Genomic DNA, 14,254 nt, shown 5'->3' with positions numbered 1-14,254 from the left:
TAATAATTTTTTACAATATTTTTCTATAATTTATATTGATGTGCAGTTGCATTTGTATTGGACAGTAAAGCAGTTGAATTTTCTATAGTTCAGCTACTATTACTTAAAAAGCTAGATTATTAGTAATTTCCAACTCTTGAAGTTTTTTTTTTCTACGGCTGTTGTTTTGCATTAGAGGTTGAAAAACTTGTTAACTAGCTTAAATAACTTTAAATAAACAAGAATACTTCTTCGTTTCAGAAATTATAAATTCAAGTAAATATAAATTTAATTAGTAATCAAATGTAGTGATGTGCTGTAAAGTGATTGTCACTGTGAGATCAATTATTTGGTCATTATAAAGCACAGCTTACTTCCTTATGTTGATATCAAGCTTTTTCAGTTCAAACTGGCTGGTCACACCTGTTATATTTAATAAAAATCAAGAGGTTAGTTATTCTTTGTATTTTTTCTTTTTTTTAACAAAAATTGGTAACAAAAGGATTTCCAAAAAAAAAAAATGGAATCCTGGAATTCGAAAATTTAAGCACAAAAATCTGGAACTTAAGATATCAATTTTTTTTTAATATGAAGTTTTAGCAATTTTACATATAAAATAATAAAATTTATATTAGATTTGAAAAATTTAGATTAGGATTTTTTTAGTAACATTTTTAACTTTATTTGTTATAAAACACATTTAAAGTAGCTTTACAGTATGTTTTGAATAATTTTGTACTTTTTTAACATTTTTTACCTTTAATTAAATTTTATACAAATCAATGACATTAAAAATGAAATTTCAAAAACCTGGTATGAAAAGATATTTCTAAATTTATCAAAGTTTTAAAATATATGCAATAAAAAATTTTAATACAAATTAAAAGCAAAACCTAGTGCAATAAGTGGTTGTTGTTTAAAATTAATGTTTTAGAAATATTGTTATCATGTTTTACCTTTCTTATTAAACTGTGATTAGCTTTTGTAAAAAAACTAGTACTAGTCTTTTGTTTAAAATAAAGTTTAATAATAACAAATAATCTCATTAATCTGTTTGCAAAATTTCTCAAAAGCAGGACTTTAAGTGAGAAACTTATTGTACACAATATTCTTTGTGATTTTTGTTAATTTAAGACTTAAATTTAATTATCAAGTAATAAAAAAACACCCTCTTATAATTTAGTTATATTATAATCTATAAGAGACATTTTAAAAAAATCAAATGTTTTTTTTCTATGCATTAAAGATAATAAAATTTAAATAATTCTAAAAATATATGTTTCTACGTACTTTGTGAAGTGATAAAAATAGAAAGCTTGTTAAAAAATCGAGTTAAAATATATTTAGTAGCTAAAGTAAATACTTAATTAGAGAAAAAATAGTTGCTACTTTGAATAATAATTTAGCTGATTGTGAAAAGTTTTTAAATTATTTTTGTTTGTTTATTTCGTTTTGTTTACACTGTTTTAATTTTGGTATGTCACACTTTTTCAAAGTTGTGTTAGAATTTTCAATAAAAAGAATCTGTAGTGTGTTTAAACAAAAATTAAAGTAGGTAGTTTTTGATAGTACAAATAAAGTAGTAAGTAGTTGTAACTTTAAATATAGCTTAAAAAATAATTATTGCTTACCTAGTCAACTTCAAATTCTTTCTAGGAATATGAAACTCACAAAACTATTGGTTTGTTTTCAGTTTGTGACATACAAATCAACAAAACTACTGACTCTAGGTTCAGAGATTGCAAGGTTTTCTACAACACTGCTCACATTCCTGCTTACTGGGTAGCCTGCTGCTTCTTTGTTGGTTTTGCACTATTTCTTGCAACCATAGTTACGATCCTGTCTTTTGCTTCTGTTTGTTTTAGGAGGGTAGCGGGATGCAGTAAGAGTATCTACTCTGTTTCAGGCCTTATGCAAGCAATATCAGGTTATTTAAGTATTAAGTAAAAAAAATGTCTCAGTCCTAAAATTATTGTTAACTTATTTACTAAATAATGAAAGTAAATTTGTATTAAATTCTGAATTATGCAATGAGTGTGATAAAAATAATGCAATAATAAATTAAATATTTAACAAAAAAATCTCCTTAAGTTTTGTCGAATTTCAGACTTGTTAAATGTGCTTTGTTACTTTAAAATTATTAAAACTCATTTGTAAAACTTGATGTTTTAAAAGTTAACTCTGTAATTTAGATAAAACGTAGATTTATCTTTTTGTAAATAAGTTAAATGTTAAGAAGTTTTAAAAATGAGCTGCAAGAATAATAACTTGTAGACATGAGATGGAAACAAACTTAAAATATTTTTATTTTATTTTAAATACTTTCTTTTAACAACAAGTTCTAAAAAAGTAAAATTCAAATAATATTTGTTTCATGTTATATGGATAAATATAATCTCTTTAAAATAAAATTTTAAAACAGCATTAGTAAACCATGTTTATATTATCTATTATATGTTATGTATTTATTATCTATCTATATTGGTTAGTAGATTTTATTTTTAAAACTTATGATAATGGTTAAGTATTTGGTTATATATATTTCTAATTTTAAGGTATTTTTAATTTTTATAGATATTGCTGTAAAAAAAGTTAAAATGTATAATTAAGGCCATAGGGGGGGGGGGGGGGGTCCACTTTGTTTTTTACAACTTGATCTTATTTTGTAGAATTTAATCTGAGCTATCAGACACTTTTAACCGCTTAAAAAAACTCAAAGTAACTTTTGAGATATAAGCGATCAAAGAAAGGGCGTTCAATAGGTTCCTTATGGAAGCAAAAACTAAAAATGCAAAAAAAGACTATTTCACTAAAAATCTATCTTCTCCTTCATTTTTTGAGTAATCTTTCTCAAATTTTTACAGAATGTGTATCATTAAACTTTAAAGAGATCTATTGTAGAAATTTTTTTAATTTTGAGTAAAAAAAAAAATATTGTCAAAAAACTACCCTTTTTTTTAGTTTTTTGTGGATAAAATTTTTATTTTTCAAAATTTCAAAAATTCCAACATTCAGATTCTTCAAAATATTAAAAGGAACATTTCCTGAAAATTTGAAGTCTCTAGGTCAAAAAATGAAGGAGGAGATAAGTTTTTAGTGAATTTTTAAATTTCCGAGAAAATTGACCCCGAAAAATTTGCGGTCCATACGTTTGTATCGGAAACTTTTTACAAAAAATAAAATATCTCAAAAGTTAAATTATATTTTTGAATTTTATAAAAACAGGCTTGTAGTTTGTATTTAAAGCTTTCATATAAAAGTCAAAGTTATTTTTTGTAAAAAAAAAAGTCGGACCCCCCCCTATGGCCTTAATTTCATAAAGGTAAAACCGTTTTTATCATTTTGGTAACATTTTGTTAGGACTTTTGTTGCAAAGATTTTAATTTGTAAAGAACCCGTTTAGATTATTTAAAATGTAATTATGGTAAAGAATAAACTAAATTAGTAGCTTGACAAAACTTTAAGCCGTATGTAATTAAACTCTATTCCAAAAATTTTTATTTTTTAAATTGTAAGATTTGAATGTATATTGTAGTTGTATTTACATATGTTGCAATTCCGGAAAAGTTAAGACACTTATAGAGAATAATAACTTACATTTTAATAAATATGTTTAAGGTTTCAGATTTTTTTAGTTTAAAAAATTCAGTAAGTAAAGTAAAATATCAATGAGTTTAAAATTGAATTGTTGATAATTAATATTATTACTTTTTTTTTCAATTTTAAGTTTATTTCTATTAATTAAAATAAAACTACTATATATCTTAACTGCTTAGAGTTATTGAAGATATAAAGTTTTTAAAAAGTTAGAAGTCAGGGGTTAGCAAACTGGCCGAAAAATTTCTTGATAACAACATGTACAATACAAGCAAGTTCAAGATCTTTATAATAAGTTTTTCAATTGTGCTCTTAATTTAGTTTCCAGTAAACAATAAAATAATTTAAAGGTAGTTAGTTTCAATACAAGTTGCTGTCTAAAGAGTTTTTCTTCGGATAGTTTTACAAATTGCTATGTTTCATAATGACTTTTTTGTTAAAAATGTTGTCCATCACTAGTGAAAGACTGCCGACCCCTGATCTAAGTTATTTAAAAAATAAATCATTTTAGTTTTATAATTTACTGACTAAAAGCCATAATGAAAGTAAAAAACAAACTTGTTTTTTTTTTGTACTTAATATGATATTACAATGCTTATTTTAGTTTTCGCACAAGGTGCAGATTCACTAATTAAAAAACACGTTTATAATTTTGTTGTTTTGTTATTTAAAAACACTGCTAAGGTTAAACAGGTCTGACAGGCATAAATAAGTATTTTTTGTAAGTTAGTTAAAATTACCTTTAGTTTTTGCATAAGTAAATTAAAGTGAATTCTTTCAAAAGGTCTCTTCTTTATTTTCCCACCATTTCTCTTTCCACTTGGCTGGAACCACGATATGGTGAAACACAATTGTGGCAACAGCACATACTATAATGTAAGTTTCAGAAATTAAAAGTAATTGTTTTCTATTGGTACGAAGAAGCTACACAGAGTTGCAAATAAATTTTATGATAGATATCTTACCAAAAGATACAAGTGTTTTAAAAACAATATAATATTTTTTTTAAGTACATCTAGTTTACGAGGTTTGAAAGTTGTTTACAAAGAATAATTATATTTCTAAATTAAGATTTTAGAAAATTTAAAACCATAAAGTAGTACAATTTTAAAACCATAATTTAGTACAGTTTTAATAAATTTTCTTTAATTTGTAAAAAATAAAACTTATTATGCAAAATTAATATTAGTTAATATAGAAAAGGTTTGTATTAGATTAGATTTTTTAAAACTTGTAAGTCTTAACAAAAATAAGTTTAACATTTATAGTTTAAAACTCTTACTAAAATATGTTTATAGTTGAAACAAACGTAATATATAAAAATCAAGCTATGTGATTTTATAAGTTGTGGTTAGTATGTTTTTTATTGTTTTTGCACTGTTTCCTAGTAGGATAATTTTTTAAATGTTAAAACAATTAAGACTTCTATATGTTTTACACTATATGGTAAATATATTAGATAGTTGTTGAACAAACTTGGTTACAAAATTTAAAACAAGCTCGGTTAAAAAAGTTTATCTAAAATAGTTGCATATAAAATGCTTTTGAATGGAGTTAAAAGTATACATTTGTAAATTTCATTAACAAAAATTAAAACTTGCTGAGTTTTACATAAACGAATTATTTTTGGTTTTAAATTAAAATATTTATTTTATATTTTGTACACCAAATAATTTTCAATAAGCTCTAATGCAATTTCAATCGAAAAAAGAAGCCTTTTTTTACAATTTTGTTCCTTTCAAAATAAACTGATTACAATTTATTTCTTTACTGATATAATTTATTAATCAATTACCTTGCGTTACCTAAAGGCTTATTAATGACTAATTTACACTTCATCATATTAGTTTTTTGTTTTAAAAGTTTTAATGTTCCATCATTGCGATTGCTTAACAATAATAGTTAAGTATGAACAATATGTACAAATACCAGTGTCTTTAAAACTTTTTAACATCTTAGGAACCATTTACGTATTAGGAAAAGGCTATAAATAACATAACATAAATTTACAAAACATGCTAAATTTTGCAATTAAAATTACATGAATTTATCTTAATAATCGCAACAGGAAGCTCTAATCTAACTTTTAAAATGAGGAAAACTAAGTTGTGTGTTACCGTGAAAAAACGACGTAAAGGTCAATAACATAATTAATCTTAGCATGAATTTAAAGTGGTGATTTAATCTTAGCATGACACCGCTATTTCTGGTCGTTTGTTATTTAATTTAATAAAATTGCAGTTTAGCTACAAAGAGATATTTTATGGGAATAAGTTTTTCTGCTTTGAACACATGCATAGGTTTTGTGGTTGTAAAATGCTGCTAAAAACTCCCTCTTTACCTTGAAAGTGAAATTATCGTGTTAACTTAATTTTATTTGAAAGTTTTATGAGTTTCTATCGAGTATTAAAAAATGAAATTCTTTTTTTTTGCCAAGTTTTATTTTAGATTTAATATGTTTAATAATATATTAAAAAAAAACTATACTAATATGTAAATATAAATTTTAATATTGACTATTCTTTAAAAGTTATATATTTAAGTAACGTTTTTTTATAATAAATAGAGTTTTTTCAATACACCTTTGATTTTCTATACGTGAGTATAGTGGTTTAACATTTTTAACATAAAATATAATAGACTATACGAAAGCATAAATTATCTGTTTATAGTACCGATTTCTTTTGTATAATTAAAAACAGTTTAGCATTTATAGTTTTATATGTTTTTCTGCACAAAACTACCTAAAAATTTTATATTTTTGTGCCTTATTAACCTCCTGTTAATTATACTTATCCATAGTTGTTTATGTAATATTTTAAGATTTACTTTGAAAAAATTGTCACTACTGCTCAAAAATACTTTGGCAAAACAAATAATACTTTATAAACATTAATAAAAATTTTAATAATTTTAAATTTTCTATCCATACTTAATTTAATATAAAAGTGTTAATCACAAAGTTGTTTATTTTCTTAAAATTTATACTACAATCAATACTTGGTGTTAAAAAAAGGTTTATTGATCTCTATGTAACTATTTTAAGTTTTCATCTTTTATTAAGCATCTCAATTTATTTTATTAAAAGACTTGTTTCGATGTTACTAACTATAAGTTAAAATTATTTGTTAAATGTCTTATCAAGTTTAGTATATGAGTGTATAACAATTTTCGAATTTAAAACAAACTTTTGATGTACTCGAGTTGTTTAATGTTTCATAAGCAGTTGTTGCCTGTTGTTGAACTTCGAAAGTTTGCATTTGCGGTTTTGAATTTATCATCTTCACAATTTTATGTGTAATAAGAGCTCTAGTGCTTGTGTGAAATGTTTATAGTGCAAGAGCTATACACAAATTTCTCATTAACTTTTGTAAGCAGAATAGAACCTTTTTATCTACTTTATCTTGTCATTATGTAACTAAATTATAATGTTACATAGTTGTATAACTAGTTACATATTAAGAAGATTAGCAGCTATTGTTTAAAGTTTAAACTAGTTAAAGAAATTCGTTCAAGTAATTTAGTCATGATAAATAAAGTATTAGGAAAAAATATATAGATTTTATTTTGAGAAATTTTTGTTACTTAAATTCTCTACGACAAAAACTACCCTGTAAACAAAAGCACAAACATTTAAATTTTATCTTATTCTTAAGCAAAAAAAGTGCAAAAACCGTATAAATAAATTATAAAAAAAATATTCTTTTCTGTTAGTAATTAGTTTTTTACCTTACCTAAATAGTAAACTACTGTAATTATTCTGTAGATTTTTCTTTGAAATAATTATTTTGTCAGTTTAAAATGTTTTGCTGTCATTTTATTTTAATCGATGAAGGTATCTACATAGAGAGCAAATAAATAATGTTGATTTATAAAAAAATATCTAAAATATGTTACAGTGGTAATAAAAATTCCTACATTTAACTGTAGAAAGAGCTAAATTTTTTATACAATACATAGTTACATATATCTTATACATAAAGGGTAATTTTTTGTCATAGCTAAAAGATTACTTCTTTAAGTGTTATACTATCGATTTATTATTAATTTTAAATAGTACGCATTTTAAGATTAAATTGATACAATTTAAAAACTGTATATTTAAAAAAATTTAATAGTCTACTGACTTGTTGTACAGCAAATCTTTTATGGAGATATTTTACTTAAAAGGTCACTAATGACGTGGAGAAAAAACGTAACACTTCTGTTTATTTTACCTGTTTAGCATCATCACATCTTGAATTTAATTTTTTACCATTTTTTCTTCCTAAACCAATTTTTTTTAACTTAAACTATGTTTACTCTTTTTTGTGAACGACTAATTTTATTTAAAACTTAAAATACCGGGACACGTTCAAAATCCACCCGATCAAAATCCACCCAGTCAAATTCGAGAACCGCTTACCGATCGAGGGTAGGGTAAGGGGTAACAGTGATAGTGAAAAAAAAAATGCAAAAAAAACAAAAAGTTGAACGCGGGTGGATTTTGATAGTATACCAAAATACCAAAAGATGGTTTTTGTGTAAATTTTGATTTATTAATTAAACTAAGTTTTATTTTTGTTCACAGACACTTATATTAATTTAAAAAAATATTTATTTCAATTTAGTGACAAATAAAAGTAAGTTACCTTTGCGGGTATGCTAATAAACTAAATAAAATAAAAAAAATTTACTTATTTAAAACTCTAGTTTTATAAATAAAATTTTTCTAATACTTCTATTCTCAAAATCGTGTATTATATTTAAAGATTGGATCTTGTTCTCTCGGTGGAGCATTTTATGAAGCACTTGTTTGTTTGCTGGCCACGTGGTCACTGTCCCTGCTTTCCAAACACGCCGACAAGTCCACTAGGACTAGAAAAGTTGAAAGAGACATCGAACGAGGTAAAAACCCGGTTTGCGGGGGGTTTTAAGTTTGCTGTTCAGTGAAAATTCAAAACAATGAGTGTCGAGCACTTTGACAAACAAAACATCATATCAAGTATGATAAGCCATTTTTATTTTAATTTAGTTAGTTTTCAAATAATTGGATTCTGAAGTCCTAGTTAAACTTGTTGATAAATCTAAACATAGCATAATCATGTTAACAAAAAACTTTCAAAATCTTTAGACATGGAAGTTATAAAAATTGTTGATTGAAAAGCTGTTGCTTGAAATATTAATCAAATTTTTTAAATATTCTGTTTGTGAACGATATACTAACTTGATATTGCAAATTGTATTTTTATAAGATTATGTATGAGTAATTAGTTTAATTCACTACCCTTTTGTTTTATAAGTTGTTATTTACTTAGATAGTAAAACTAGTTTTAATTTGGAAAAAAATTAAGTACTTTTTCTTTCATTGACAAAATATTTACGTAATTAAAAGTTTACCTTTTTCAGTTGCTAGGTCAAATTTATTCATAAGCAATTTAAATACTTTTGTCGGAACTTACCATTCTACTAAATCTTACATACAGTACTCTAAGTATTTTTAATTTTATTTGCCTTTACACACATTAGTTTAGTTGAGATTTCAGGTTTTCTAAAATTCTTATGTTACAACTAGTTCTATCTGAAATTATTATTCTATCTATTTATATGAATCTCGACCTAGTTGTCTGAGTTATATTGACTCTTGTTTATTAATTTAATTTTTAGCTTTTAAGTTTCACATTAAATAAATTTTACCTTCATTCTGGAAAAAGTTTGTAGAAAGCGACTTTACTAAAAGTTTAACTTTAATTATGATTATATTGCTGTCTTGTTTTTGCTTTTCACTGTGTTTTTTTTGTTTTACATCATGAAATCTTTTTGTTGTTTAACTACAATGTCTCTTAACATGAGACTTTGACAGAATATTACTTGGTTTGTAGAATCATTTTGCATGAAAAGCTACTTGTACTAACACTTTTTTTGACTATTACTGTAAATAGTGTTTTAAAAAACAGCCAAAAGACTAATATAATGTGTTTTAATTTTCAACTGCTCATCGTGATTTTATACTTTTTTAAATACTTAAATAGTTTTATCCTAAACTTACATATTAAATTTTACCTATCAAGTACTCGTTGATGAGCATTTATACTGTTTGACAAAATACTTTTAGTGCTGCATTTTTGATTTAAAAATTCTGATAAAAAACATTAGTTTTACAATATTAACATTAGGAGATTCATTTGTTTAAAAGTATATAAAATAAAAGCCTTAACAACAATTTGACAGAAATACTTTCGTTTTTTCTATGTGTAGAGTTTTGCGGTTCTAGATTAAAGGTAGATAGAAAATTACTTACTGCCGGTTTTTAAACTAGGTATTATTTAAAAGTTATTTAATTTATTTTCATTAAAAATAAACTTTAGAAATAAATGCTTAATCAATCTCGTAGTTAAAATTTTATACTAATGAATCATTACCATTAAAACTAGCTAGAATCAAATAATACCTAGTACTTTGAAAAATTCTTGTTTATTAGTTTTATAAGTCACTAACTATTATTGGGTTACAAAGTTTGACAACTCAAACTTTTTATCAACTTTATTTGATTTTACTAAAGTTTTAAGTAGAACTTGCATTATTGTTTAAGTAGTTTAAATGTAATTAGTTTCAACTACCTTATAAAATATAGTTTACCTGTATTTATTTTTTCTGTGTATTTTAATAATCAAATAAAGTTTCTAAGCTTAAATTTGAAACCTTAAATATTATTAAAAATTGCAGTGCTGTTTAGACTATAAATAAGTTTTATAATAATACTCAGTAAAAATCAATACAAAGAAAATATGTGTTGGTGTAGTGTTATGTGGTACTTTGCAAAGTAACATTTTAAGAAGTTCAAGTTTATACTATTTTTTTTTCATAACAGCATGTAAGAGTATTAAGCTTATAAGTCAATTTTTATGAACTTAAAATATAAAAAACATACAACAAAGAAGTTTAAATGAAAAAACTTAAATAACATCGCTTTAAAACTTTCTTTGTTACACAGTTAGCTTTTTAGTACAATACTTGTTTAATACTATAATTTTTCTATAATAGTAATCCTATTGTCCTATTATATATATAATTTTACTGAAATAATAAAAAATGTTGATTAATGTTGTTTAAAAACAACCTCTGACATTAGAAACTTGAAACAGACGATTATAACAAAATAAATTAAATTTGATAAATAACTTGTTAAAGATATACATTTAGAGCTTTTTCAAAACAAAATGACAGTATTTTTCAACAAACTAAGATAAGCCACTTAAAGTAATATCAAAAAGTTCAATAATTTAGAAAATAAGAAGGCAAAAAAAGAAGTTTTAACTTTTTTAATAAAACTTTAGTATATTACAAACAAAACTAATACCTTAATTTATTTTATTCAGAAGTTTTACATGTTATACGTAGTATTGTTATTTTAATATTTTCAACTTAGTACATCAGGAAAAGTATTAGATTTGGAATATTTTAAATACAATCAATTTTATTATTATTGATTGAGTAATAACACCTTCGTCTTTAAATTTTTAAAAAACAAGCTCACTTTTTTATATAAACTAGTAAAGTTTAAAACCATAAAACATTCTTGAAAACTTAGCTAAGTTATCAAAATTTGAAGTTCATAGTTATTTTTGCAATCTGTTCTAAGTTAAATCTGTATTACTTTATGTAGTACCATAGTTTAAAAAAAAATCTGGGAAATAGTATGGTATTGTTTGTTGAACGTAAAAAAAAACATCAAGATTAAATAGTCCTAGGACTTTAAGTAGGAAAAAACTATTTGGTTACCGAGTAAAAGACAATATTACTTCACCTTATTTTACTTTTTATACTTAGTATGATGATTTCAGATTTGTAAAGTGGTGCCTTTCAGACAAGCTTTTAACGTATTAAAAAAAATTCAAAAACAATTTAATTCTTCAAAAGCATTTTCATTTTTTAAAATTAAATAGAAAAAAACTCAATTGGGTTACACTAATACTAAATGAAGTTCAAAAAAACTACAAAACACTAATTGAACACTTTTAAAACTGTTGATAACATTGAAAGCAATAGAGACAAATTTACTAACAATAAAACCCAGTAATTACTACACTTTAATATAGTTTTAAGAACCATAACTTTGCTAAAATACTCAACATTTTTTCATACGATAGTCAAACTAGATTATTTTGTATAAAAGTCTCTTCTTGGTATTAAAACAAAGTAGACTTTTCATTTTTTTAATGATTTTTCTCTTTGTTACACACGGTTAATATGAGAACTTTTTAAAACACAATTTGATTAGACAACCGAAAGGTTTTTTCATGCACCAGGTCCTACGACCAAATACTTTGAGCGTATTTTTTTTTCCTTTGAAAAACTACATATAGATAAAAGTAAACCTTAAAAAAGTTTCTATACATTGATTCAAGCATTACTTCAATGAGTATTGAGTTTAACTATCGCATTGGTGAGGCTCAAATCACTTTTTCTGCCTACAATATCCTAATTCTTGCAGGGATAATCTTAATTTTTATTTTCAACAAAATTCGTGCTTTTATATGCAATACTCTGTTGTACGGCAGACAGGCATGTATTCTGCTTATTGTACAAGAAAAAAAATCAACACCTTCCTTGTTTCCTCGTATCGTTGAAATTAAGCAGCAACATAAGATTAGCAACGAAACGTAATAGTCTCAATACTTCTTTCACTACCCTAAGCCAAGGCTTCGTTAGCTTAGTTTTGTTTTAAGGATGAACTACGAGCGCATACAGAAATTTAGTCGTTGGCAAAAAAAAAAGTTAGTCGCCCATGATCGCGTTACAAATATGTATGTAAGCGCAACCTGAAGAGTTTGAATGCAAGAATTAAATTGGAAAAGCAAACTGATGATTACAACACTTAGCAGTCTCTATTTAGCAATAAACAAAGCGAAAAAAATAAAGTTCTATAAGATACCCGAAAAAGGATGTTATTTTTGAACAAATAAAGTAAATTTCCTGTGAGTTTGAACATCTTAGAACTGCTTTTCTATTGATTACGTGCTTTCAAGCCAAAAACCTTGTGTTCAATATGGACTTTTCATTTAGACTGGTACGTTTTAGGTACGGACTTAATGTTGAGTACATTTTTCTACTAGACGTAATTAGGAAGAAAACAGTTTTTTATACAAACTTGATTCTAGATTAGGGGTAGGCAACCTTTTTTAGTCAGCGGGCCAGATTTAGAAAATTTTAGTCCTTGGCGGACCGGATAACTTCAGTTTGATTAACGTGACGCTTTTTACTATACCAAGTGTAGTTTTCAAATTTCACTTAAATTGTACCTTAGACCTTACTATTTTGCCTGTCATTTAAATTCCCAGAATATATTGTGTAAATTTTTAAATTTGGTATAGAGAACCAATTTTACCTTTCGCGGGCAGTGTTCCACTTAACTTTTGTAGCAACAATAATAACAATTTCATAACATTATGAATAACAAAAGCGTAATTATTTTAAGTTTACATAATTGAGAACTTTTTAATTTCCGTAAAGCTCTCAAGTATTTTCATTATAAAAACTCAAAAGACCAATCTAAAATAAAGCTTTTTAAAATACTTTTCTAGTAGCTCTTTAAGTGTTTTGTACCATTTTTTTGTTTATTAATTATCAAGATTAGTTTGAAAACATTTGTTCCAAAAGAATTTGCAAAACAAGCTTTAAATGAAATTTATTTGTAATGTTAAACGTTAAAAAAAAAATAATAATAATAATTGACAAAATTAGTATTTTCAACATTGTGCAAAAAGACAATAACATAAATGAAGTTAATTTAAAATAAATAATAGCAAATATTATTCTAACACTAACTACAAATGATATGATCCATATATTTAAAAGGTTTTTTTTAAATTTAATCAGAAGCAATTAAAACAAAATTAAGTTGTATTTAAAAGTTTAGGGATGGTGTACATAAAGTAAGTGTAGTATTTATGTGTCGGCATGTATTGAATAGCTAGTAGATGTACAATATAATTGCTTTAATGGTTTAAAATATACAGATAGGTTTTTATAAACTTTCATTTAATATTTAAAAACTGATTTATATTGTATTTAAAAGTTACAAGCAAAATATTTTTTAATTTTCTTGAAACTAAGCTTGCATAGTATATACAGTCGAATCTGAATATATGTATATTAGTTAGTTATTATTTATTTATATTATTATTTAGAACGAGCTAGGGCATAGGGGTAATAGCTAATGATCAGTGGTTGAAATTAATCTTAAGTAGTCGTTTAAAAGTTTAAAATGCATTTTTAAAATGAGTAGTAATATTTAAAATTGTATTTAAGGACCCGTAAGAGTATATATATTTGTTATAAATCCAGTTGAACTAACTCTGGTAAACTTATGAAAAAGTATTGATTTTAAACACTTAAATTTAAATATAAATAATTTTAGTTGCACGATTACAAAAGAATATTTATTTTACATGTAAGTACTAGTGTTAATGGAAGTTAGAGTTTATCAAACATTTTTTCATAGGGCTCCCTTTAAAGAAACAAAAAAAGCTCTGGCTCCCTCCGAAAAGATTTCTTCCGTTAAATATACCTTAGACTTTTTTTTTCTTAATATTCTTTCATAACTCCAGAATATATAGTATAAGTTTCATATTATAGCCTCTTGGCCCCTACTTAGCCCCTTTGCTGTTTATGGCCACCATTGGAGCCATATGGCTCA

The 14,254-nt window shown here is 24.6% G+C and overlaps 1 protein-coding gene across 1 annotated transcript; it reads left to right on the top strand.

The window, feature by feature from the left end:
* The first annotated feature begins 359 nt into the window (after positions 1–359).
* On the top strand, positions 360–8,492 carry LOC145833478 (LHFPL tetraspan subfamily member 2a protein-like). Its single transcript, XM_082940653.1, has 4 exons — positions 360–428; positions 1,636–1,906; positions 4,361–4,452; positions 8,328–8,492. The coding sequence occupies exons 1-4, from the start codon at positions 360–362 to the stop codon at positions 8,490–8,492; spliced, it is 597 nt and encodes a 198-aa protein (XP_082796779.1).
* The last annotated feature ends 5,762 nt before the right edge of the window (positions 8,493–14,254 follow it).

Source organism: Thalia democratica, chromosome 4, assembly GCF_965202585.1.
Source record: "Thalia democratica chromosome 4, ktThaDemo2.hap1.1, whole genome shotgun sequence".
Taxonomy (NCBI): Eukaryota; Metazoa; Chordata; class Thaliacea; order Salpida; family Salpidae; genus Thalia; species Thalia democratica.
The sequence above is the reverse complement of the archived record's forward strand: the minus strand, read 5'-3'. Positions and strand labels throughout refer to the sequence as shown.